General features: G+C 42.3%; 3 protein-coding genes across 4 annotated transcripts; all 3 read left to right on the top strand.

The window, feature by feature from the left end:
* The first annotated feature begins 236 nt into the window (after window positions 1-236).
* LOC143012031 (interferon-induced very large GTPase 1-like) lies at window positions 237-21,673 on the top strand. Of its 2 annotated transcripts, XM_076165062.1 has the most exons (4): window positions 237-692; window positions 1,156-1,193; window positions 1,286-5,033; window positions 20,451-21,673. In XM_076165062.1, the coding sequence occupies exons 2-4, from the start codon at window positions 1,173-1,175 to the stop codon at window positions 21,491-21,493; spliced, it is 4,812 nt and encodes a 1,603-aa protein (XP_076021177.1). In that variant the 5' UTR covers window positions 237-692; window positions 1,156-1,172; the 3' UTR covers window positions 21,494-21,673. The 2 variants fall into 2 exon arrangements, with proteins under 2 accessions (XP_076021177.1, XP_076021176.1); XM_076165061.1 differs by lacking the exon at window positions 20,451-21,673 and having other exon boundaries at window positions 238-692; window positions 1,286-6,479.
* LOC143012044 (uncharacterized) lies at window positions 8,274-10,051 on the top strand. The gene has a single exon (XM_076165081.1). The coding sequence runs from the start codon at window positions 9,069-9,071 to the stop codon at window positions 9,711-9,713; it is 645 nt and encodes a 214-aa protein (XP_076021196.1). The 5' UTR covers window positions 8,274-9,068; the 3' UTR covers window positions 9,714-10,051.
* LOC143012040 (cdc42 effector protein 1-like) lies at window positions 16,580-26,259 on the top strand. Its single transcript, XM_076165076.1, has 3 exons — window positions 16,580-16,613; window positions 23,029-23,556; window positions 25,324-26,259. Exons 2-3 carry the CDS (start codon window positions 23,103-23,105, stop codon window positions 25,935-25,937), a joined length of 1,068 nt encoding a protein of 355 aa, XP_076021191.1. The 5' UTR covers window positions 16,580-16,613; window positions 23,029-23,102; the 3' UTR covers window positions 25,938-26,259.
* The last annotated feature ends 1,657 nt before the right edge of the window (window positions 26,260-27,916 follow it).

The raw sequence follows: 27,916 nt of genomic DNA, 5'->3' as shown, positions 1-27,916 counted from the left end.
ACCTAAGCCTCAAGGATTCACCATAAATCTTAATTATCAATTGAAATTAATTAATTAATTAACTAATTAATTAAATGGGAACATTTAAGGATTAGTTTTGCTTTCTAAATCAGTCTGGAAGGGTGAGACTTGACATGGCAGAGGTTGAATTATACAAACATTCAAAACAAACAAAACAGGGGCGCTGGTGGGTTGATCACTAGGGCAAGTCTGCTGGGCTTCAAGTCTTGGGTCCTAGCGGAAGGTTGGGAGGTTTGTCGACGGGGAATTGAGGAAAAAGAATAAAACCACTTGTCTTCTTGGTTTGCAATCAGAGTCCAGGTCGAACAATGAAGGAACAATCCAACAGGCAACAGATCAAGAGGAAATGTGTTCACTGGGCCAAGGCCTTTGTCTTTGACCCAGAGAGAGATAGAGGGAGCCTCCAATCATGCTTAGAGCAGCATCGGGAGAGAAAGAGCACAGGGACATGATGGGATTTTATAACCCCAAGCAACCAAGGTGTGAAAAGGGGGTTGACCCTAGGTAACTCTGGAAGTTGTAGTTCTCTAGCCTGTTTGTGAACAAAGGATTTCATGCCCCTTACAGAGTCAAACACATGGCTACAGACAGCATGGCTTCTCCTGCAGGCTCTATACCAGTTCTTTAGGCCCAGCAAGATCAATGAAAGTGCAGCTGCAACCAATGACCAGGTGAGATCTTTTCACATATTTACACACCAGCATTTTGTGTTGTTTCTGTTGTGTGCATCATGTTAGATTGTTGTCAGAAGTGGGGCTTTGCATTCCTTTAGTTCCCAAATGTTCAAGGAATGAAACATTTCCCACATGTACATGAAAGCTATTATTCCTATTCATAAATGTCTCAACACTCAGGGCCCATTTCAGAGATACAAACTATTAAGATTAAGATTAAGATATGATTAAGATAAGTGATACTTTATTCATCATATTACATGCATTCAAGAGCAAATCACATGCAATTGAAATGTGTCTTGCACCCCCTCTTATATATCACACACATCAACACATGCATTACAGAGGGGGTGCAGTTGTGGAGATAACTGAAGTTACAGTTCATGATTGAATTATTACTTCTACAGTAATATTGTGATCATACACATGTACCTGGGTTGATTCAGTTCATTATTTATAGGTACCTTAAAGGAAGACATGAGCGAAAATATGGATGAGGTAAGACAATCTAAATGTCTCTACAGGACTATTTATTCTATATTCCTTCATTTAAAGTAATAATTCCTGACACATATGATTTACTTTAAAAGCTGGTACAGATCAGCAGGGAGGAGCAATGTCGAAGAGAAACAGAAACACTGTTCAACAGACTTCAACTTGGAGACAAACGCCAACAGACGTTGACACCAGAAGATTTTCTTCAAATAGGCCCAGCTCTGAAACAGCAGAGCGACAGACCTGAGAAGGATCTAGCTCATACCTTTCTCCAAAGGTTGATGATACTGGACTATAGAGCAAGATATATTCCTGTGAAACAAGACAGTGCTGAAGTCTGTCAATTCAGACATGAACTAGATAATGAAACAAAAGAAAGTATCTTAGATGCTCTTTGTGGTTCTGTTGAATATTGCGATCCTACACCAAAACCAAATGTCCATCCAATGGACGTTCAAATGGCAGTTTTCCACTGCTCAGACACCTTTCTCAGGCAGAACATGATTACTAAGCTATCACAATGTCAGTACGCCTTACCTCTGCTTGTTCCTGACCCAGTCTCAAAGGACATTGAGTGTCCTCTTTGGACATTTCGCCAAATAAGAAGAAGCTGGAAGATGACCGATAAATCAAAAGGTTCCATAATGAAGAGCATGCCTGTCTGTAAAGCTGAGACACCCATGGTATCATTCCTCCGTCTCGGTTCAGCCTCATTGTCAAAATCTCAGCTACTGAACAACTTAATCAACGAGCGCCACAGCACCTTCTTCCACAGGAACTGCCCAGGTAGCACAAAAACTCGCTACTTGATGGATGGAGTGGCAGAGATCGCCTGGTACTGCCCAGCTGGAAAACCCAACGATTCTTTCACTGACTTCATTGCCTTCTGTAATCTCCACGGTGATGCTCAGTCCTTTGATAAACAACGTGACATACTGATTGAAAAGGCTTCAATCAATGTTGTGTTGTTACCATCTCTGAAAAGGGGAGACAGAAGTATGACAGTTATTTCCTCACTCCTTGATTCCTCAAAGCCTCTGATTTGCCTCATTGCTGATAATGATTCTAATCCAGTACAGATGAAACCAGGATATTATAAGATTGGTCTGAAAGACAAAAGCCAGTCAGATGCATCTGAAGAACTGAAAGGAATCATTCGGAACATTTTGTCTGGATCCTTTGATTCCTTCCAGCTTGAAACACTGGCTCAAGTCTCTGGAATCAGAGTGGATGAAGAAAATGAGATCTGCCAAAAAGGAAAAGCTGCTGCTTTGGAAATAACCAGTTTGCTTCAGGACATGGACGTCTCAAAGATCAAAGAGAAAATGCTCCCTTGTCAGGGCGAACTGTGGCATGAGTGGAGCAGAATAACAAAACAACAGTATCACCTAAAAGGAGAAATTGAAAAGGAGAAATGTAAAAATCAAGAGAAACTGGAGGAACTACGACAGAGACAGCGTGCTGCTTCCTGTTCTGACTTCATGGAGCTGTTCATCAACAATCTCTCGTCTTTGCCATCAAATGAGAAAGCATGTTTCCTGAAATGGACTCAGATCTTACTAGATGACCTCTCCACAGATGACCTTGCTAGAATTCTCCACAGTTATGATAAAAAGTGGTCTGAAGTCTTGGCTCTAAAGAAAGACAAATCTGATCAACTAAAAAACAAGCAAACTGAGCTTGAGAAGATTTCAACACAACTTCAGGCAGCAACATTTGGCTTGGAGCACATCTTCAGGGAGATGGGACAGATCTATGAAGCTCATGAATCACTGGCAAGAGGACTAAACCCAGGCACAATGAAGTGGTGTGACTATCCTGCTCTGGCTGCAGAGCTGATGATATCAGGACATCCCATGGAGCTGATGGATGGTGATGCAGGTCATGTACCTCTAACATGGATCAGTAGTCTGTTAGATGAAGTCATCAAGAAGCTGGGTGATAAGCGAGTTTTTGTTCTGTCAGTTCTGGGCGTACAAAGCAGTGGAAAATCAACAATGCTGAATGCCATGTTTGGTTTACAGTTTGCAGTAAGTGCTGGCAGATGCACCAAAGGTGCCTTCATGCAGCTGGTGAAAGTGTCAGAAGAGATGAAGAACGACTTGAAGTTTGACTATGTTCTAGTTGTGGACACTGAAGGACTGCGTGCTCTTGAGTTGGCAGGTAACACAACTCTACACCATGACAATGAACTGGCTACATTTGTCATCGGTGTGGGAAACATGACATTGATCAACATCTTTGGAGAAAATCCAGCAGAAATGCAAGATGTTCTGCAGATTGTTGTACAAGCTATCATGCGGATGAAGAACATTAAATTGTCTCCAAGTTGTGTGTTTGTTCACCAGAATGTCACAGACATTGCAGCTTCTGAGAAAAATATGGATGGGAAGAGGCGCCTACAAGAAAAACTGGACCAGATGGCTCAACTAGCTGCCAAAGAGGAGGGATGTGATGCCAAGAGCTTCAGTGACATCATTGAATTTGATGTCAAAGAAGATGTGAAATACTTTGCCCAGTTGTGGGAGGGAAGTCCACCCATGGCCCCTCCAAATCCAGGTTACAGTGAAAGCGTCCAAGAGCTGAAGAACACCATCCTCTCTAAAGCATCACAGTCTGATGGAATGACTCTCTCACAGTTCAAACACAACATTGGAGACCTGTGGAAAGCTCTGCTGAATGAAAACTTTGTCTTCAGTTTCAAAAACACACTTGAAGTCGCAGTGTACAGAAAGCTGGAGGTCCAGTATGGGAACTGGACCTGGACCCTGAGGAAAGAGCTGCTGACCATTGAAAATCAGCTTCACAACAGAATAGAGAATGGAAACCATGACATGGTTGAACTCAGATATCTTTATAAAGAGATGAGCAAAACTTATGAAGATGTCAGAAAAGCTATGGCAACATACTTTGATGATAAAGACCAAAAAGAAATGTTGGTTCAATGGCGAGGAAGATTTGAAGGCAAAATCAAAGACATTCATGAAGAACTTGTGAAAGCACTGAAGAGAAAACTGGATGAGGTTCTCCAGCAGAAGAATGCTTGCAAAAAGCTTGATAAGAAGAAGCCAGAGTTCGAGAACAAGCTACTACAAAAGAGCAAAGAGCTTGCTCTGCAGCTCAAAGGCAAGGCAACAAATGAGAGGGAACTTCAGGAGCAGTTCAACCATGTCTGGGATGGCTGGGTTACTGAATTAACTGCAGACACAGAGCCCATAAAGGATATCAAGCTACAAGAAGATCAGCTTTCTATCCTTCTAGAACTTGGCATTGAAAGTTCTCTTATACATGAACGCCAAAAACGTGGCAAATACAAAAACATAGCCAACCGTGGGGATTATTCTGAATATGATACCCGAACCAAGCACAAAGATCCCTGTGAGGAAAGACAGCGATCTAAAGATGAGAGGGTAAGCAAAAACACGACAACCCGGCAGTCTGACTCTGTGTTGGGTAACATCTGGAAGAAAGTCAGAAACCCATTTGCAAAACAACAACGGTTTTGTTTCCAAGAACAACAGCAGATCAGATCTCTAATTGACAAAGTTTACAATCAGGCCGAAAGCACAATTCAGGGCAAACCTTTAGCCACAAGAGGCTACAGTTCTACTTATCTGGAGGAAATGGCCAAAAATGTTGAAAAACAAGTCAAAGAATTTCAATCAAAACAGAGCTATGCTCTCAAGAAGAAGTTCACAGTTGATCTTCTGCTCTATGTGTTTGACGCTACAAGACAGAACATTTTAGAGTCTCACAATCAATTCAAGACAAACAATGATCTACAATGTTATGTCAATAGCAAGAAAGAGCAGTTCTATGTCATATTCAGCAGCTTCTGTAAAGGTCACTCATCAGCTGTTGTGTTTGCAGAGATGATATGTAGAACACTGAAGGATTCCACTGTCCAGGCTGTCTATGATAAGACTGCCATTGATCTTGCAGGAGAGATGAAGTGCTCTTTCTCACCATTCAGTGGGAACAGGATGAACTTGGAGAAGCATGTATTAAAATCCCTGGCAGAGAAAGAGGACTTTAAGGACTACATGAACTACATCAGACATCCAAGGAAACATGTCAAGTTTTTCATAAAAGAAGAAGTGAAGAAATATATCTTCACTGAACACAAAGACTCCACAAAGAGTTTATTCAAGAAAAATGTTCAAGACATCCAGGGGCTTCTGAGTCGAGCTTTGCATAAAGCTACAGAGAAAGTGGCACAAGGGGAAGCAAACATAAACATGTGGCTGGAGGAATTTTCCAGTGAGCTTAAGGACCAGCTCAAAGTTGATGCCATATGTTGCCAAACCTTTAGTGACATAAACAAATTTGATTTTCTTGAGGAGGTGGTGAAGAAAAGACTTGAATCCATCATTGAGGAGATCACTGCACTCCCATTAGGTAACCTAAGGAAATCTCGGAAGAGGCCTGACAAAATCCTCATTGACCAACTTTGTAACGGCTGCTGGGTACAGTGTCCATTCTGCAGTGCCATTTGTACCAACACACTGGGAGATCACAGTCCAGATAAACACAATGTCCCCTTTCATCGCCCCGGTGGGATCGATGGCTGGCACTCTAGAGGTACTGTGGAACTGGACATCAACTTCTGCACAACATCAGTAGCAAGTGACAGGTCCTTTAGACCTAAACATGATTCAGATGAGACGATTCCTTTAAAACTCTACCACACTGCTGGTCCAGAGTATGAATCTTGGAAAATCACCGCTGATGAATCTAAGCTGATTTACTGGAAATGGTTTGTGTGTAAGTTTCAAACGGAACTGGAAGATCACCATGAGTTAGAGTTCAAGGGCACAGGAGAAATTCCCAGTGAGTGGAGAAAACACATCAAAGAGGAAGCGATTGCAAGTCTGGATAAAATGTAAAACCTCAGAACAAACTCTGCTCTGCCAAAGACACAATGACCTCTTGTTGTCTACATATATGCAAGCTGTAATATAGAAGAATCTCAAACAAATCAATGTCAGGATGGAGAATTCACTCTAACAAATAAGATAAATGACTGCAGATGCTATTGTTTCTAAATGTATGTCATATTCACATTAGTCACCCAGTGGAAAAGGAAAATTTCTGGGGTTTTGTTTTTGTTTTTTTGGAAATGGGTTGTGCAAGTATTTGAGGTGGGAATGTAGCCATGAGTTTTGATTTTATGTTTACTATTTTATGACAATCTCAGTGATATAATCTGTAACACAAGTGATTTTAAGTATGCATTACTGTTTTTAATGCTTAATATCCGCATTATTATGTTTTTTTAACAGCTGTTAATTGAGTGCCAGGAAAGATGGCTGTTTTGATTGATCACAAATGTCTAACCTGCTTATTTTTTCTATAGGATGAATGAAATGCACATGTTCGAAACAGTTAAAAGTTCAGACAGCAAGTAAATGTGCAAGAATATGAGCTGAGACATACTAGAGACAATAAACTTGTTTACTGATTGGATTTTCCATTGATTTAAAATCAGTAATGAAGCTGTGGTTGCTTGCTTCTTATTTTTGTTTTTCTGCAGGTTTCATTAAAACAGCATTAGAAAACAGCTTGAACTGTATATCTATAGAATGGAGAAGATGATTTGTACGGTGGATCTTTTGAGTCTGAATTAAACATTTATTTTATGACAATGCCTCTAGATGACAGCTGTCAATGTTCATGAGCAGGAAAGTAAATGTTGTTCATTAAATCTTACCTATAAAACTAAGGAATTGTGTGGATTCTTTCTTGAAGAATTTCTCAAACAGAAATGATGTTTTATATGTGTGTAAGTTTATAATGTAAATGCATAGAGTTCATCTATGCTGGGTCTGGTTTCATTTGATCTAAATGATGAATGAAGCTAAACTATCAGTGTTAGTATTATAGGATCTCAATGCAGCATCTGACAAAGTGAACCTCAGGATTCTGTAACACAGACTGGAAACATTTTCTGGGACAGCGTAAATAGATTAGAATTATATTTCAGAGGAAGGGATTACTTTGCATCAATTGATAATTATGATTGGGAACAGATAAAAATCTAATTTGGTGAAGTGTCCATTGTTGGGCCTCTTCTTTATAACATCTGCATGTAATCAATACCTGACTGTCAAATGAATTCAGTACGATTCATTTGGACAACATTTACTGCCATGTAACATAGAACATATATGTACCAAGAAAAAGTAAGGCTGCGTTTCAAAATAAGTATAAATATAAAATGAATAAAATGTGAATGTGATGTAATAAATAATCTCAACACGAGAAAGAGAGAGAGAGAGAGAGAGAGAGAGAGAGAGAGAGAGAGAGAGAGAGAGAGAGAGAGAGAGAGACTTCCTGTCATCACTTTCCAGGGCTTTTAATTTCTCTCTGATTTTACAGTGGACACCGAAGTGGAATCCAGAAAAATAAGTCAATTATTTGAGTTACAAGGATATTACAAACTTTTTGCCAGTATGAGTGTGGGCAAACTGCCAGGGCTCAAGGGCCTGGTGTCAGGCTCTCAGGGGAAACGGTGGAACAGCACAGTTTCATACCAAACTCTTGTTGTTGAAGGGTCGTATATGAGCTGACCCAACTCCAAAGGAATTTGTCCAGACTGAGGGAAGTGGAGTTGGTAAAGTGAGCTGAGAGACGATTGGAGCTTTCTGCCATCGATGGCTTCCTTTGACATTTTCCATCAATTAAGATCAATCAATGTTTTATTCTATCTTTTGGTTATATTTGCCATAATACTCTGCATTCATTCATTGGGGGCGGTAGTAGCTCAATCCGCTGGGTCGACAGCTGGGAACCGGAGGGTTGCCGGTTCAAGTCCCCTGTGTGGACCAAGGAAGCAGACTGGTAGCTGGAGGCAAACTGGTAAGTTACCAGTTTGCCTCCAGAGCACTGCCGAGGTGCACATGAGCAAGGCACCGAACCCCCAACTGCTCCATGGGTGCCGAAAAATGGCTGCCCTGCACCCCCTCTGTAATGCATGTGTTTGTGTGTGCAAGACAAATTGCAATTTCAATTGCATGTAATTTGTGAGTGAATTCCATGTAACATGATAAATAAACTATCTTAAATCATTCAAAGTTGCAGTCTTACACGTAAACAAGACTGAAATAACAAGAAGCAGCATTTAAAACTAAGCATTTTGAAATTGAACATTAAAATTCAAAATGACCGCCAGCAAAACAATTCTGCCTATTAAAGTGATGGAATGAATGAATTCAGTCCATATGTGCTCTCAGTGAATATGCTCAGGCTTCATTTGGGATAACAGAATGAAGTGATATCGCCATCTAGTGACTCAGGCTGGAACTGTTGGTAGATTGTTCTGTCAGCCATGGTCCACTTACTGACAGGGTCTCTGTGTGAACGATACACTAGACTAACTAGCCTATTGTTTATGTCAGGGCTTCCCAAAGTGGGGGGTGCAGAGCTATTGCAGGGGGAGGAGGAGCAATATGAATAAGTACCGTCTCAGGTAAATGAATGAGGCGATACTTCTTCATCTGGCTGCAGGAGAATGAGCGTCCAGACAACATTATTGCTCCATGTATTTGTATCCTCTGTTATCAGGTTTGTCTGTCTTCTTCGGCCTGGTTGTTGTTTTATATCGTCCCGTAATGTTTTATATTGGTTTTCGCCAACTAAAGGCTTTGTTTAGCTGCCTGAAACATGTTTTTAGTTCTTCCTTTAATATGTGAAACCAGTCCTGATGACATCATCAGTATAGCCTCTGAGGCGCTGACTCCCACCTAAGGCAGATCCTTCAGTGCCTTCACTCTGATAACTTCAACATTCTAAATGTAATAAAAGATCCTTGGTAACATTCATACATGAATATAATTCTGATGTGTTATTGATCTTGTGTCTTCACTTAAACTCTTTTTGATGACTTGTTTCTCCCTCTCACTGTGTGCAGGCCTTCACTCTGGTTTCCTTACCTTGCCCCGCCTCTCCCGCCTTGACAGACAGTTTCAAGATGGAGATTCCAGGAGGGGGTCTTTACCAGAAAGCGGCGATATTGACCGCACGCGCTCAGATTCCCTCACCTCTTTCACCGTAGACCTCGGCCCTTTCCTGATGACTGAGGTCCTGAGCTTGATTGACAGCTCCAGCTGCCTTCAGATGGCCAATCACTGTCAGATTGATTGTGAGGAAAGAGAGGATGAGGAGGAGAGTTGTTCTGTCGCTGAGACACCACTGCAGACCCCTGGGACTTCCATGAGCAGTGGATCATTCAGGGCGAACATGAACAGCGGAGGGCGCTCTTGTAGCTCAAACCGGACAGAAGAAGAAGAGGTCAGGAGGTCTTTTAGGAGCCTCCACTCTTTCACTGGATCTCCTCAGAGAGAAGAGCCTGTGATGGAGGCAGAGAGGTTTCAGAGGGCAGCTGAAGTGCTGACTCGTCATTATGGAGGAGGCTCCTTCACAAATGGGAGTCGACCGAGAAACTCCACCACCTCTCCAGTTTTCAGCCCCACCCACAACGCAACATGCACTTTCTCTGAGGAAGAGGAAGAGATTAAAGTCTAGATGGCAAATCCTGAACGGCCCCAAAACTCTAAACCTTCCAGTGGGCTGCTTGTTGAGGCAGCTTCTTGTTTTACCTCAAACATGTCTTTTGCTTGTCCCGTTTCAAATCAACACATTTTTCAAAGCAGAACGATCATTTGACCTCTGCATCAATGCTGCAGACTGACAACTGGATTCTGATGTTTAGTGGACACATTGTGTCTCTAGCTTTAGCTCTGGAACTGAACATGAACCTAGCATTCATGTGTCACATTTTCATATCAGACATTAGAAAGCCTACATACTTTGTGAATGAACACTGCCATCTAGAACTCTGTTACATTCAATAACTGTTTCAAATGTTGTATTAAAATAAATGTAATGATACATCATTATAGATGAGATGATTGATCATTTGCCAGTATTTGCTTCCTTATTTCTTAATGAATGTGTTTAAACACACGATATCACAACTTCATACTCAACACATAAAGACAAACAGCATATGGTTTCTTTCTGAAGAATCAGAACTGGAATTATTTACCAAGTAGCAAGTACGAGGAATTCCTTGTGGTCCAAGTGTACAGATACACAATATTACAAGACAAGACACAGTACAAACACTAATCCTATCCTGTACCACATGTAGACCACATGATAGTGGTGCTCATACTCCAACACACGCCATCCCATCTCTTTGCTATAGTCTCATCTTCATAGACATGCCCCAAGCATGGACTTACTGATTAAGCCCTATTATGGGTTTAGATCTTGTTAAGCCAGGTAACGCAAACATGGCAGAGGCCTGTTGACTGTCCTTTGTAGTAAAGGCCCCAGGACGGAGCAGCAGATCTGAATCAGCAGCAGCAAGGTGGACGTTCTCTCATTCTCAGCCCAGGCTTGATTGGAAAGTCCCAAATGGCAGAGGTGTGGTACGAATGAATTAAGATGAACCGGATCGGCCGGCTCGACTCCTCTACAGGAACAACCAATAACAGTGATGGCACAGCACAGTCCAGGCTTCATATTAATCACTTAGTGATTATGTTTACACATAATCATATGCCAACATGACTCTCAAGGACCAGACACACTTGACAAAGATGAAGAAGAACCAATCTGCCACCAATCTGCTGGCTCCACTCCTCCTCCACAGGAACAGCCAATCCTGGTTTTGGCACCGCACAGTCCAGGTGTCATATTAATCACACTCAGTGAGAGCATTCAAGAAAGGTATGCAAGCACCCAAAGGTCACAGCTGCAACGACAACAGAGAGAGAGAGAGAGAGAGAGAGAGAAGCAACATAAAAAATTCATTTGGCTCCAACTGCCTCCTCTGCCGCAGCACACGCTCAGGCCTGTACTATCAAGCATGATTAAGGCTTTAGTTAGCTATGTGGAAGCTCAAATGTGATTCTTCTGATGTAACGAAGCTGCCTTACCTCTGTCCCCATGGTAACTTATGCTCTAAATCAGGGGTAGGGAAACCTTTTGGCTCAGGGGCCACAATGATTTTTTTAATTTGACAGACGGGCCGAGAATGAGCGTCCAGATAGCATTACTGCTCGATGTGTTTGTCTCCTCTGTTATCAGGTTTGACTCTCTGTTTGACTGAGACTCGTCGGCCTGGTTGTTGTTTTTGATCCGCAGAGCTTCACATGCTTATTTAGGGTTACGTTAACATTTTCCTGTTCGGCTCCCAGGCCGTGGTCGAGGAGCACACAGGAGCTGTTTCCTCCGGGGCCGAAGTTGATGCTCCGTAACTCTGCAGCAGCAGCTTTAGTTTCACCAGTCTCTGGCACACTGTACATTCATTTCTTCATACGTAACCCGTAACTGTAACATTGCTCCCACCAACAATCCACATACCACCAGACTCTCTCTCTCTCTCTCTCTCTCTCTCTCTCGCTTGTCCACACACACGCCCACAGGCACGCACAAACACACACAGACACCGAGACGTGATACCTGCTTCTCCCTGCAGAAAAAGTTTGGTAACCACTGGATTATGCAATGAAGGAAAATTGTGTACCGCTCAGAATTTTCCATTACATTACATTACATTACATTACATTAGGGTCATTTAGCAGACGCTTTTATCCAAAGCAACTTACAATAAGTGTGTTTGACAAAGGTAGATAAAAGAACTTCAGGTCACAAGAAATCGTAAGTGCATTTCCTTCCAAAACCAACAGCTAAGAGCATAACTAGAGCTAGAGTAGAAGTGCAATAAGTTAGGTACTATGATGAATGAGAAAAAAGGACAAATTAGAAATGAAAGAAAAAAGGACAAATTAGAAATGAAAGATTAGAAAACAAGAGCATTAGAAGAGCTTTTCCCCTTTTCCCCTTATCCTGGAACAGTTTAAGCAGGCCGGTATTTTTTCGTGTTAAATTTGGCGATGCGCCCATATTTGACCAGCCGAATTAAAAAGCGTGGCGGGCTGCATGTGGCCCGCGGGCCATAGTTTGCCCACCCCTGCTCTGAATTCTGGTCCACAGCTGAGTTGTAGCTTAGTTGTGAAGATATATAAAGCACTGCCTCTTTTGCAATCACCTTGTTTGGAAAATAGCGTCACCGTTCCTGCACGATACCCTCAACCTATGTATGTCTCAGTACACTTTACAAAGAATCATAAAAAAATACACACACACACACACACACACACACACACACACACATATGGAACACACAGCAACAAACCTTGGTTTGATTGCATTCATATTTCAAATACTGTGAGGAGTAGGAGGAGCAGTAAGGCATTTCTGACTGCATTAAGTAATTAAGTAAATGTATTAAGTTACACATTAATATGGTTTTTAATTTTCTGCCAGAATTCCCCTCTGGTTCTATTTGCTCTTTGCGGTCATTATAGCTTTATATTCTTCAAACTCCTCTAACATGATCCTGAGCTCCTCTGATGTGAGATACCTATGCAGCACGTTGCCATCCCATCTCTTTGCTATAGTCTCATCTTCGTAGACATGCCCCAAGCATGGACTTACTGATTAAGCCCTATTATGGGTTTAGATCTTGTTAAGCCAGGTAACGCAAACAAGGCAGAGGCCTGTTGACTGTCCTTTGTAGTAAAGGCCCCAGGACGGAGCAGCAGATCTGACTCAGCAGCAGCAAGGTGGACGTTCTCTCATTCTCAGCCCAGGCTTGATTGGAAAGTCCCAAATGCCAGAGGTGTGGTACGAATGAATGAAGATGAACCGGATCGGCCGGCTCGACTCCTCTACAGGAACAGCCAATAACAGTGACGGCACAGCACAGTCCAGGCTGCATATTAATCACTTAGTGATTATGTTTACACATAATCATATGCCAACATGACTCTCAAGGACCAGACACACTTGAACCAGATGAAGATGAACCAATCTGCCACCGATCTGCTGGCTCCACTCCTCCTCCACAGGAACAGCCAATCCTGGTTTTGGCACCGCACAGTCCAGGTTTCATATCATTCACACTCAGTGAAAGCATTCAAGAAAGGTATGCAAGCACCCAAAGGTCACAGCTGCAATGACAACAGAGAGAGAGAGAGAGAGAGAGAGAGAAGCAACATAAAATTCATTTGGCTCCAACTGCCTCCTCTGCCGCAGCACACGCTCAGGCCTGTACTATCAAGCATGATTAAGGCTTTAGTTAGCTATGTGGAAGCTCAAATGTGATTCTTCTGATGTAACGAAGCTGCCTTACCTCTGTCTCCATGGTAACTTATGCTCTAAATCAGGGGTAGGGAAACCTTTTGGCTCAGGGGCCACAATGATTTTTTAAATTTGACAGACGGGCCGAGAATGAGCGTCCAGATAGCATTACTGCTCGATGTGTTTGTCTCCTCTGTTATCAGGTTTGACTCTCTGTTTGACTGAGACTCGTCGGCCTGGTTGTTGTTTTTGATCCGCAGCGCTTCACATGCTTATTTAGGGTTACGTTAACATTTTCCTGTTCGGCTCCCAGGCCGTGGTCGAGGAGCACACAGGAGCTGTTTCCTCCGGGGCCGAAGTTGATGCTCCGTAACTCTGCAGCAGCAGCTTTATTTTCACCAGTCTCTGGCACACTGTACATTCATTTCTTCATACGTAACCCGTAACTGTAACATTGCTCCCACCAACAATCCACATACCACCAGACTCTCTCTCTCTCTCTCTCTCTCTCTCTCGCTTGTCCACACACACGCCCACAGGCACGCACAAACACACACAGACACCGAGACGTGATACCTGCTTCTCCCTGCAGAAAAAGTTTGGTAACCACTGGATTATGCAATGAAGGAAAATTGCGTACCGCTCAGAATTTACCTTTTCACCTTATCCTGGAACAGTTTGAGCAGGCCGGTATTTTTTCGTGTTAAATTTGGCGATGCGCCCATATTTGACCAGCTGAATTAAAAAGCGCAGCGGGCTGCATGTGGCCCGCGGGCCGTAGTTTGCCCACCCCTGCTCTGAATTCTGGTCCACAGCTGAGTTGGAGCTTAGTTGTAAAGATATATAAAGCACTGCCTCTTTTGCAATCACCTCGTTTGGAAAATAGCGTCACCGTTCCTGCACGATACCCTCAACCTATGTATGTCTCAGTACACTTTACAAAGAATCAGACGCACGCACGCACGCACGTAGCGTGCAAACAAGGCAGAGGCCTGTTGACTGTCCTTTGTAGTAAAGGCCCCAGGACGGAGCAGCAGATCTGAATCAGCAGCAGCAAGGTGGACGTTCTCTCATTCTCAGCCCAGGCTTGATTGGAAAGTCCCGAATGGCAGAGGTGTGGCACGAATGAATGAAGATGAACCGGATCGGCCGGCTAGACTCCTCTGCAGGAACAACCAATAACAGTGATGGCACAGCACAGTCCAGGCCACATATTAATCACTTAGTGATTATGTTTACACATAATCATATGCCAACATGACTCTCAAGGACCAGACACACTTGACAAAGATGAACCCATCTGCCACCGATCTGCTGGCTCCAAGAAAGGTATGCAAGCACCCAAAGGTCACAGCCGCAACGACAAAATACACAACATTACAAGACATCGTAATACAAAGACTTAACCTATTCCATCCTATCCCGACCCTACACTACACCACATACACACAGTATATGTAAACCACACAATAGTGCTATGCAAATACAAACACACCATCTAAACAGGTACCAATATTTGAAAAACATTCTGATAGTTTCTGATAAAGCAAACTAAATACAGTATAGCTGAAATGTGATCAGGTGCTGATGGTAATTGTAATAACATGATCTGATGCTAATATAAATGTCCAAAATGCATTTCTGAAAACCATCAAATCACATGTTTAAGATTCGTTTGCCAGTATTGAGCTCCACTTTTCAAAAATGATAGTGATGATGATGATGATGATTTGCATATGGTGTATGGTGGCCAAAAGAGGAGAAAAAAGGAATCCTTGAGTTTAAAAACAGCATCTTTATCAAACTGGTGTAACACATAATGTCAGCAGGCATTAAAAGGCCTCAGCCTCAGTATCTGTGTAAGGCATCTGGGTTGCTTAGTCACACCTCCTCTTTCCACAAAGTCATGTGATTTCGGAGAAGTATTGAAGATTTGTATTCAGATTACTTCCATATTTGTCCTCACTACTGGAGGGGGGAGGGGTTTGGCTCTGTGTATAAAAGTTGTTGACAGGGAGACGTCTCAGTCACAAGGAGCAGCAGACAAGACAAAGGTGAGTAGATTTGTTGGCATATTTATGTATCTATAATCAAAACACAACCATGTCAGTTTCTTGTGGTGCGTAGCCATGGAGGCTTTTGCTTGATAGATGCTTTTCATACAACTCGTGTGTTCTTGTTGTGATGGTGCGTTTAAGGGAGGCTCATATGTGTCGTCATTCGTTGCGATCCTAAGAACGTTCCTCAGACCGACGTCTTCCACAATACTAATCTGCTTATTGAAGCTAGTGAGCAATGGACTTTGTGTTTTTTTTAAATAGCATGTTAACTTGCCCAGCCCTTAAAGTGACATTATGTAACAATTACAGGTTGGATTTGGTAAAGTATAGTATAAGGTAACCTGATGTCGGTCTGTCTAAAATATCAGTCTATATGTGGTTAAACAGTCTGTAAGGCAGGCAAAACAGGCAAACAATACCACCAAGTAATGTGCAAATACAATACCCAGAAGTTGTACTTGAGTCAAAGAAACGAAATCTGATTCAAAATGACTTTGTTAAAAGCAAAATTTACCCATGACTTAACGTAGTTTTAGTAAAAGTCCCTACAGTTTTTTTTTAAGGCAAAAAAAAAAAAAGAAAAAAGAAGCTTGTCCCAAAGGCAATACCCAGATGTGTTTTGGCCTTTAAACTTGAAAATACCTGGTGCTTCAATCTACTTCCTACCGACTACCAGCTGCCTTCAAATCAGCCAGGAAGTAAGTCTAAAATACTTAAAACAATAAATGTAACACACCTTCAAAAGCAAAAGCACAAGGTACAGAAAAGCAGCCGTCAGCCTACCAGTCGTTCCCTTCTTTCTTATTGTCCCTGCACGCCAGCCACAACTGCCAGTGAGGGAAGTGGCAACTTCACCTTCTTCAAGGGAACTTCACCTTCTTCACCAGTGTAAACAAATTCTTTAACTGAATGGAACCCACCAGGTCAACTAGAGTTGACATGGAATAACTTTTTTCTTAGTGTGATCCAGTCAACGATCCTGATGATGGTGAAGACTCAGAGAGGAACGATGACACAACAGCAACAGAAGAGACCAGCATGAAGTCTGAAACACCACCTGAGAAACATACAGGTACTAATTCATACATAGAATTTGATTGATATTGTATAGTAATATAGTAATATTGTGATCATACACATGTACCTGGGTTGATTCAGTTCATTATTTATAGGTACCTTAAAAGAAGACATGAGTGAAAATAAGGATGAGGTAAGACAATCTAAATGTCTCTATAACACTATTTATTCAATATTCCATCTTTCAAAGTAATAATTCCTGACACATATGATTTACTTTAAAAGCTGGTAGAGATCAGCAGGGAGGAGCAATGTCGAAGAGAAACAGAAACACTGTTCAACAGACTTCAACTTGGAGACAAACGCCAACAGATGTTGACACCAGCAGATATTCTTCAAATAGGCCCAGCTCTGAAACAGCAGAGCGACACACCTGAGAAGGATCTAGCTCATACCTTTCTCCAAAGGTTGATGATACTGGACTATAGAGCAAGATATATTCCTGTGAAACAAGACAGTGCTGAAGTCTGTCAATTCAGACATGAGCCAGATGTTGTAAATGATGAAACAGAAGAAAGTATCTTAGATGCTCTTTTCAGTTCTGATGAAGAGTCCAATCCAAAACCAAAAACAAATGTCCATCCAATGGACGTTCAAATGGCAGTTTTCCACTGCTCAGACACCTTTCTCAGGCAGAACATGATTACTAAGCTATCACAATGTCAGTATGCCTTACCTCTGCTTGTTCCTGACCCAGTCTCAAAGGACATTGAGTGTCCTCTTTGGACATTTCGCCAAATAAGAAAAAGCTGGAAGATGACAGATAAATCAAAAGGTTCCATAATGAAGAGCATGCCTGTCTGTAAAGCTGAGACACCCATGGTGTCATTCCTCCGTCTTGGTTCAGCCTCATTGTCAAAATCTCAGCTACTGAACAACTTAATCAACGAGCGCCACAGCACCTTCTTCCACAGGAACTGCCCAGGTAGCACAAAAACTCGCTACTTGATGGATGGAGTGGCAGAGATCGCCTGGTACTGCCCAGCTGGAAAACCCAACGATTCTTTCACTGACTTCATTGCCTTCTGTAATCTCCACGGTGACGCTCTGTCCTTGGATAAACAACGTGACATACTGATTGAAAAGGCTTCAATCAATGTTGTGTTGTTACCATCTCTGAAAAGGGGAGACAGAAGTATGACAGTTATTTCATCACTTCTCAAGTCCTCAAAGCCTCTGATTTGCCTCATTGCTGATAATGATTCTAATCCAGTACAGATGAAACCAGGATATTATAAGATTGGTCTGAAAGACAAAAGCCAGTCAGATGCATCTGAAGAACTGAAAGGAATCATTCGAAAAATTTTGTCAGGATCCTTTAAATCCTTCCAGCTTGAAACACTGGCTCAAGTCTCTGGAATCAGAGTGGATGAAGAAAATGAGATCTGCCAAAAAGGAAAAGCTGCTGCTTTGAAAATAACCACTTTGCTTAAGGGCATGGACGTCTCAAAGATCAAAGAGAAAAAGCTCCCTTGTCAGGGCGAACTGTGGCATGAGTGGAGCAGAATAACAAAACAACAGTATCACCTGAAAGGAGAAATTGAAAAGGAGAAATGTAAAAATCAAAGGGAACTGAAGGAAATACGAAAGAGACAGAGTGCTGCTTCCTGTTCTGACTTCATGCAGCTGTTCATCAACAATCTCTCGTCTTTGCCTTCAAATGAGAAAGCATGTTTCCTGAAATGGACTCAGATCTTACTAGATGACCTCTCCACAGATGACCTCGCTAGAATTCTCCACAGTTATGATAAAAAGTGGTCTGAAGTCTTGGCTCTAAAGAAAGACAAATCTGATCAACTAAAAAACAAGCAAACTGAGCTTGAGAAGATTTCAACACAACTTCAGGCAGCAACATTTGGCTTGGAGCACATCTTCAGGGAGATAGGACAGATCTATGAAGCTCATGAATCACTGGCAAGAGGACGAAACACAGGCAGAATGAAGTGGTGTGACTATCCTGCTCTGGCTGCAGAGCTGATGATATCAGGACATCCCATGGAGCTGATGGATGGTGATGCAGGTCATGTACCTCTAACATGGATCAGTAGTCTGTTAGATGAAGTCATCATGAAGCTGGGTGATAAGCGAGTTTTTGTTCTGTCAATTCTGGGCGTACAAAGCAGTGGAAAATCAACAATGCTGAATGCCATGTTTGGTTTACAGTTTGCAGTAAGTGCAGGCAGATGCACCAAAGGTGCCTTCATGCAGCTGGTGAAAGTGTCAGAAGAGATGAAGAACGACTTGAAGTTTGACTATGTTCTAGTTGTGGACACTGAAGGACTACGTGCTCTTGAGTTGGCAGGTAACACAACTCTACACCATGACAATGAACTGGCTACGTTTGTCGTCGGTGTGGGAAACATGACATTGATCAACATCTTTGGAGAAAATCCAGCAGAAATGCAAGATGTTCTGCAGATTGTTGTACAGGCTATCATGCGGATGAAGAACATTAAATTGTCTCCAAGTTGTGTGTTTGTTCACCAGAATGTCACAGACATTGCAGCTTCAGAGAAAAATATGGATGGGAAGAGGCGCCTACAAGAAAAACTGGACCAGATGGCTCAACTAGCTGCCAAAGAGGAGGGATGTGATGCCAAGAGCTTCAGTGACATCATTGAATTCGACGTCCAAGAAGATGTGAAATACTTTGCCCAGTTGTGGGAGGGAAGTCCACCCATGGCCCCTCCAAATCCAGGTTACAGTGAAAGCGTCCAAGAGCTGAAGAACACCATCCTCTCTAAAGCATCACAGTCTGATGGAATGACTCTCTCACAGTTCAAACACAACATTGGAGACCTGTGGAAAGCTCTGCTGAATGAAAACTTTGTCTTCAGTTTCAAAAACACACTTGAAGTTGCAGTGTACAGAAAGCTGGAGGTCCAGTATGGGAACTGGACCTGGACCCTGAGGAAAGAGCTGCTGACCATTGAAAATCAGCTTCACAACAGAATAGAGAATGGAAACCATGACACGGTTGAACTCAGTTATCTTTATAAAGAGATGAGCAAAACTTATGAAGATGTCAGAAAAGCTATGGCAACATACTTTGATGATAAAGACCAAAAAGAAATGTTGGTTCAATGGCGAGGAAGATTTGAAGGCAAAATCAAAGACATTCATGAAGAACTTGTGAAAGCACTGAAGAGAAAACTGGATGAGGTTCTCCAGCAGAAGAATGCTCGCAAAATGCATGATAAGAAGAAGCCAGAGTTCGAGAACAAGCTACTACAAAAGAGCAAACAGCTTGCTCTGCAGCTCAAAGACAAAGCAACAAATGAAGAGGAACTTCAGGAGCAGTTCAACCGTGTCTGGGATGGCTGGGTTACTGAATTAACTGCAGACACAGAGCCCATAAAGGATATCAAGCTACAAGAAGATCAGCTTTCTATCCTTCTAGAACTTTGCATTGAAAGTTCTCTTATACATGAACGCCAAGAATGTGGCAAATACAAAAACATAACCTACCTTTGGGATTATTCTGAATATGATACCCGAACCAAGCACAAAGATCCCTGTGAGGAAAGACGGAGATCTGAAGATGAGAGGGAAAGCAAAAACACAACAGGGCAGTCTAACCCTGGGATCAACCAACGCCTGCAATCCTGGTTTCGTAGTGAAAAGAAGTTTACATATCAAGAACAAGAGCAGATCAGATCTCTCGTTGACAAAGTTAACAATGAGGCCAAAAGCACAATTAAGGGCAAACCTTTAGCCACAAGAGGCTACAGTTCTTCTTATCTGGAGGAAATGGCCAAAAATGTTGAAAAACAAGTCAAAGAATTTCAATCACAACAGAGCTATGATCTCAAGAAGGAGTTCACAGTTGATCTTCTGCTCTATGTGTTTGACGCTACAAGACAGAACATTTTAGAGTCTCACCATCAATTCAAGGCAAACAATGATTTACGATATTATGTCAATATTGGAAAAGAACAGTTCTATGGCATATTCAGCAGCTTCTGTAAAGGTCACTCATCAGCTGTTGTGTTTGCAGAGATGATCTGTGATAAACTGAAGGATTCCACTGTCCAGGCTGTCTATGATAAGACTGCCATTGATCTTGCAGGAGAGATGAAGTGCTCTTTCTCACCATTCAATGGGAACAGGATGAACTTGGAGAAGCATGTATTAGAATCCCTGGCAGAGAAAGAGGACTTTAAGGACTACATGAACTACATCAGACATCCAAGGGAACATGTCAAGACTTTCATAAAAGAAGAAGTGAAGAAATATATCTTCACTGAACACAAAGACTCCACAAAGAGTTTACTCAAGAAAAATGTTCAAGACATCCAGGGGCTTCTGAGTCGAGCTTTGCATAAAGCTACAGAGAAAGTGGCACAAGGGGAAGCAAACATAAACATGTGGCTGGAGGAATTTTCCAGTGAGCTTAAGGACCAGCTCACACTTGATACCATATGTTGCCAAACCTTTAGTGACATAAACAAATTTGATTTTCTTGAAGAGGAAGTGAAGAAAAGACTTGAATCCATCTTTGAGGAGATCACTGCACTCCCATTAGATGACCTGGAGAAATCTCGGAAGAGGCCTGACGAAATCCTCATTGACCAACTTTGTAACTGCTGCTGGGTACAGTGTCCATTCTGCAGAGCCATTTGTACCAACACACTGGGAGATCACAGTCCAGATAAACACAGTGTCCCCTTTCATCGCCCCTCTGCTGTCAGTGGCAGGCATGTCAGAGATTCAGTGGAACTGGTCATAGACTTCTGCACAACATCAGTAGCAAGTGACAGGTCCTTTTACCCTAAACATGATTCAGATGAGACGATTCCTTATAAACTCTACCACACTGCTGGTCCAGAGTTTGAATCTTGGAAAATCACCGCTGATGAATCTAAGCTGATTTACTGGAAATGGTTTGTGTGTAAGTTTCAAAAGGAATTGGAAAATCACTATAAGAGAGAGTTCAAGGGCACAGGAGAAATTCCCAGTGCCTGGAGAAAACACACCAAACAGGAAGCGATTAAAAGTCTGGATGAAATGTAAATCCTCAGAACAAACTCTGCTCTGCCAAAGTCACAATGACCTCTTGTTGTTTACATATATGCAAGCTGTAATATAGAAGAATCTCAAACAAATCAATGTCAGGATAGAGAATTCACTCTAACAAATAAGATAAATGACTGCAGATGCTATTGTTTCTAAATGTATGTCATATTCAGATTAGTCATTAAGTGAAAATGGAACATTTCTGAGTTGTTGTTTTTTTGGGGGGAAATAAGTCAGGCAAGTATTTGAGGTGGGAATGTAGCCATGAGTTTTGATTTTATGTTTACTATTTTATGACAATCTCAGTGATATTATATGTAACACAAGTGATTTTAAGTATGCATTACATGTTTTTAATGCTTTATATCTGCATTATTTTTTTTTTTCAGCTGTTAATTGACACTCAGGAAAGATTGCTGTTTTGATTCATCAAAAATGTCTAATTTGCTTATTTTTTTTTCTATAGGATGAAAAATGCACAGGTTAGAACAGTTCAAAGTTCAAACAGCCCGTAAATGTGCAAGAATATGAGATGAGACATACTAGAGACAATAAACGTGTTTACTGATTGGATTTTTCATTGATTTAAAATCAGTAATGAAGCTGTGGTTGCTTGCTTCTTGTTTTTCTGCAGGTTTCATTAGAACAGCATTAGAAAACAGCTTGAACTGTATATCTATAGAATGGAGAAGATGATTTGTATGGTGGATCTTTTGAGTCTGAATTAAACATTTATTTTATGACAATGCCTCTAGATGACAGCTGTCAATGTTCATGAGCAGGAAAGGAAATGTTGTTCATTAAATCTTACCTATAAAACTAAGGAATTGTGTGGATTCTTTCTTGAAGAATTTCTCAAACAGAAATGATGTTTTATATGTGTGTAAGTTTATAATGTAAATGCATAGAGTTCATCTATGCTGGGTCTGGTTTCATTTGATCTAAATGATGAATGAAGCTAAACTATCAGTGTTAGTATTATAGGATCTCAATGCAGCATCTGACAAAGTGAACCTCAGGATTCTGTAACACAGACTGGAAACATTTTCTGGGACAGCGTAAATAGATTAGAATTATATTTCAGAGGAAGGGATTACTTTGCATCAATTGATAATTATGATTGGGAACAGACAAAAATCTAATTTGGTGAAGTGTCCATTGTTGGGCCTCTTCTTTTCAACATCTGCATGTAATCAATACCTGACTGTCAGATGAATTCAGTACGATTGATAAGCTTTTGGACAACATTTACTGCCATGTAACATAGAACATATATGTACCAAGAAAAAGTAAGGCTGCGTTTCAAAATAAGTATAAATATAAAATGAATAAAATGTGAATGTGATGTAATAAATAATCTCAACACGAGAAAGAGAGAGAGAGAGAGAGAGAGAGAGAGAGAGAGAGAGAGAGAGAGAGAGAGAGAGAGAGAGAGAGAGAGAGTGAGAGTGAGAGTGAGAGAGAGAGAGAGATTTATGCTTCCTGTCATCTCTTTCCAGGGCTTCTAATTAATTTTCTCTCTGATTTTACAGTGGACACTGAAGTGGAATCCAGAAAATAAGTCAATTATTTGAGTTACAAGGATATTACAAACTTTGTTGCCAGTATGAGTGTGGGCAAACTGCCAGGGCTCAAGGGCCTGGTGTCAGGCTCTCAGGGGAAACGCCGTTTCAAGAGCGAGCTCTCTGTGGACATGATCAGCCCACCGCTGGGCGACTTTAAACACACTATGCATGTGGGCCGAGGTGGAGACGTGTTCGGGGACACCTCCTTCCTGAGCAACTACGGGGGCACCAGAGAGCCGGGGAGTCCCGACTCAGCAAACAGCTCCAAGACAACAAGCTTCTTCACACACACCTTTCGGCAAGTACGCAAGAACTCTGCACCGCGACCGCGGGTGGGCTCGCGTGACCTTTCACCCCCACCGCCCGACGTTTCCCCCATCATTAAGAATGCTGTCTCCCTGCCCCAGCTGAACATGGTCTCTCCCAATGGGTGCCTACCCAGCATGCTGTTCCCCAGAACCATCAGCTCGCCAGATGACACCTTCTGCACATATGGTGAGATCATGTAGAGAATCACTTCCTGTTTGTAGTAGCAAATGTAATGAGGATGGATCTAAAGAAAGAGACATTTCTGAATACTACACTGACATGAAACAGACGATTGTTTTTATGATGACTGGCTCATAACTGTGATCCTGACATTCAATCACAACTGCTTAGATGTAAAAAGAAAGAAAGAACTAACTGTGTCATCGTTTTGGCACAGTCCCAGTTCTTTGGGCTGCAGCCCGGTGGTTGAACAGCACAGTTTCATACCAAACTCTTGTTGTTGAAGGGTCATATATTATGAGCTGCTTATTGAAGAGCTGACAGTATAAAGAGCTGCTGGCTTTACTTGGTGCAAACAGGACTGCAAATGTCTGTGCCACACACACACACACACACACACACACACACACACACACACACACACACACACACATACACACACACACACACACACACACACACAACTAACCAACAGATACCAAGACAACCCACAAAGAGCTTTTTCTGAGTAATCTCAAATCACCTAGGCAACACCTGTACACAATTACAGCTCTACACACAAACACACACCGCTGGTTTGTTGGAAAGAGACTTTCAGAGGTCGTGTTCTGTCATCTTCCATGCATGAGTGACTGAATTGCAAAAAGAGACAATTATAACCTGTTAGTACCAGGTGTGTGTGTGTGTGTGTGTGTGTGTGTGTGTAGTTTCAGTATAGTTTATGTGGGTCATCTGGAAATTCCCTTCCACTGTGCAGATGACCCAACTCCAAAGGAATTTGTCCAGACTGAGGGAAGTGGAGTTGGTAAAGTGAGCTGAGAGACGATTGGAGCTTTCTGCCATCGATGGCTTCCTTTGACATTTTCCATCAATTAAGATCAATCAATTTTTGATTTTATCTTTTGGTTATATTTGCAGTAATACTCTGCATTCAAAGTTGCAGGAAGACTGAAAGAACAAGACTGAAATAACAAGAAGCAGCATTTAAAACTAAGCATTTTGAAATTGAACATTAAAATTCAAAATGACCGCCAGCAAAACAATTCTGCCTATTAAAGTGATGGAATGAATGAATTCAGTCCATATGTGCTCTCAGTGAATATGCTCAGGCTTCATTTGGGATAACAGAATGAAGTGATATCGCCATCTAGTGACTCAGGCTGGAACTGTTGGTAGATTGTTCTGTCAGCCATGGTCCACTTACTGACAGGGTCTCTGTGTGAACGATACACTAGACTAACTAGCCTATTGTTTATGTCAGGGCTTCCCAAAGTGGGGGGTGCAGAGCTATTGCAGGGGGAGGAGGAGCAATATGAATAAGTACCGTCTCAGGTAAATGAATGAGGCGATACTTCTTCATCTGGCTGCAGGAGAATGAGCGTCCAGACAACATTATTGCTCCATGTATTTGTATCCTCTGTTATCAGGTTTGTCTGTCTTCTTCGGCCTGGTTGTTGTTTTATATGGTCCCGTAATGTTTTATATTGGTTTTCGCCAACTAAAGGCTTTGTTTAGCTGCCTGAAACATGTTTCTAGTTCTTCCTTTAATATGTGAAACCAGTCCTGATGACATCATCAGTATAGCCTCTGAGGCGCTGACTCCCACCTAAGGCAGATCCTTCAGTGCCTTCACTCTGATAACTTCAACATTCTAAATGTAATAAAAGATCCTTGGTAACATTCATACATGAATATAATTCTGATGTGTTATTGATCTTGTGTCTTCACTTAAACTCTTTTTGATGACTTGTTTCTCCCTCTCACTGTGTGCAGGCCTTCACTCTGGTTTCCTTACCTTGCCCCGCCTCTCCCGCCTTGACAGACAGTTTCAAGATGGAGATTCCAGGAGGGGGTCTTTACCAGAAAGCGGCGATATTGACCGCACGCGCTCAGATTCCCTCACCTCTTTCACCGTAGACCTCGGCCCTTTCCTGATGACTGAGGTCCTGAGCTTGATTGACAGCTCCAGCTGCCTTCAGATGGCCAATCACTGTCAGATTGATTGTGAGGAAAGAGAGGATGAGGAGGAGAGTTGTTCTGTCACTGAGACACCACTGCAGACCCCTGGGACTTCCATGAGCAGTGGATCATTCAGGGCCAACATGAACAGCGGAGGGCGCTCTTGTAGCTCAAACCGGACAGAAGAAGAAGAGGTCAGGAGGTCTTTTAGGAGCCTCCACTCTTTCACTGGATCTCCTCAGAGAGAAGAGCCTGTGATGGAGGCAGAGAGGTTTCAGAGGGCAGCTGAAGTGCTGACTCGTCATTATGGAGGAGGCTCCTTCACAAATGGGAGTCGACCGAGAAACTCCACCACCTCTCCAGTTTTCAGCCCCACCCACAACGCAACATGCACTTTCTCTGAGGAAGAGGAAGAGATTAAAGTCTAGATGGCAAATCCTGAACGGCCACAAAACTCTAAACCTTCCAGTGGGCTGCTTGTTGAGGCAGCTTCTTGTTTTTACCTCAAACATGTCTTTAGCTTGTCCCGTTTCAAATCAACACATTTTTCAAAGCAGAACGATCATTTGACCTCTGCATCAATGCTGCAGACTGACAACTGGATTCTGATGTTTAGTGGACACATTGTGTCTCTAGCTTTAGCTCTGGAACTGAACATGAACCTAGCATTCATGGGTCACATTTTCATATCAGACATTAGAAAGCCTACATACTTTGTGAATGAACACTGCCATCTAGAACTCTGTTACATTCAATAACTGTTTCAAATGTTGTATTAAATGTAATGATACATCATTATAGATGAGATGATTGATCATTTGCCAGTATTTGCTTCCTTATTTCTTAAATGAATGTGTTTAAACACACGATATCACAACTTCATACTCAACACATAAAGACAAACAGCATATGGTTTCTTTCTGAAGAACCAGAACTGGAATTATTTACCAAGTAGCAAGTACAAGGAATTCCTTGTGGTCCAAGTGTACAGATACACAATATTACAAGACAAGACACAGTACAAACACTAATCCTATCCTGTACCACATGTAGACCACATGATAGTGGTGCTCATACTCCAACAAACGCCATCCCATCTCTTTGCTATAGTCTCATCTTCATAGACATGCCCCAAGCATGGACTTACTGATTAAGCCCTATTATGGGTTTAGATCTTGTTAAGCCAGGTAACGCAAACAAGGCAGAGGCCTGTTGACTGTCCTTTGTAGTAAAGGCCCCAGGACGGAGCAGCAGATCTGACTCAGCAGCAGCAAGGTGGACGTTCTCTCATTCTCAGCCCAGGCTTGATTGGAAAGTCCCAAATGGCAGAGGTGTGGTACGAATGAATGAAGATGAACCGGATCGGCCGGCTCGACTCCTCTACAGGAACAACCAATAACAGTGATGGCACAGCACAGTCCAGGCTGCATATTAATCACTTAGTGATCATGTTTACACATAATCATATGCCAACATGACTCTCAAGGACCAGACACACTTGACAAAGATGAAGAAGAACCAATCTGCCACCGATCTGCTGGCTCCACTCCTCCTCCACAGGAACAGCCAATCCTGGTTTTGGCACCGCACAGTCCAGGTTTCATATTAATCACACTCAGTGAGCGCATTCAAGAAATGTATGCAAGCACCCAAAGGTCACAGCTGCAATGACAACAGAGAGAGAGAGAGAGAGAGAGAGAGAGAGAGAAGCAACATAAAAAAATCAGTTGGCTCCAAATGCCTCCTCTGCCGCAGCACACGCTCAGGCCTGTACTATCAAGCATGATTAAGGCTTTAGTTAGCTATGTGGAAGCTCAAATGTGATTCTTCTGATGTAACGAAGCTGCCTTACCTCTGTCTCCATGGTAACTTATGCTCTAAATCAGGGGTAGGGAAACCTTTTGGCTCAGGGGCCACAATGATTTTTTAAATTTGACAGACGGGCCGAGAATGAGCGTCCAGATAGCATTACTGCTCGATGTGTTTGTCTCCTCTGTTATCAGGTTTGACTCTCTGTTTGACTGAGACTCGTCGGCCTGGTTGTTGTTTTTGATCCGCAGCACTTCACATGCTAATTTAGGGCTACGTTAACATTTTCCTGTTCGGCTCCCAGGCCGTGGTCGAGGAGCACACAGGAGCTGTTTCCTCCGGGGCCGAGGTTGATGCTCCGTAACTCTGCAGCAGCAGCTTTATTTTCACCAGTCTCTGGCACACTGTACATTCATTTCTTCATACGTAACCCATAACTGTAACATTGCTCCCGCCAACGATCCACATACCACCAGACTCTCTCTCTCTCTCTCTCTCTCGCTTGTCCACACACACGCCCACAGGCACGCACGCACAAACACACACACACACCGAGACGTGATACCTGCATCTCCCTGCAGAAAAAGTTTGGTAACCA

The sequence above is a fragment of the Genypterus blacodes genome, unplaced genomic scaffold (genome assembly GCF_046128005.1).
Source record: "Genypterus blacodes isolate CSIRO-AG114 ecotype Tasmania unplaced genomic scaffold, CSIRO-AGI_Gbla_v1 ptg000140l_1, whole genome shotgun sequence".
NCBI classification, from domain to species: domain Eukaryota; kingdom Metazoa; phylum Chordata; class Actinopteri; order Ophidiiformes; family Ophidiidae; genus Genypterus; species Genypterus blacodes.
The sequence above is the reverse complement of the archived record's forward strand: the minus strand, read 5'-3'. Positions and strand labels throughout refer to the sequence as shown.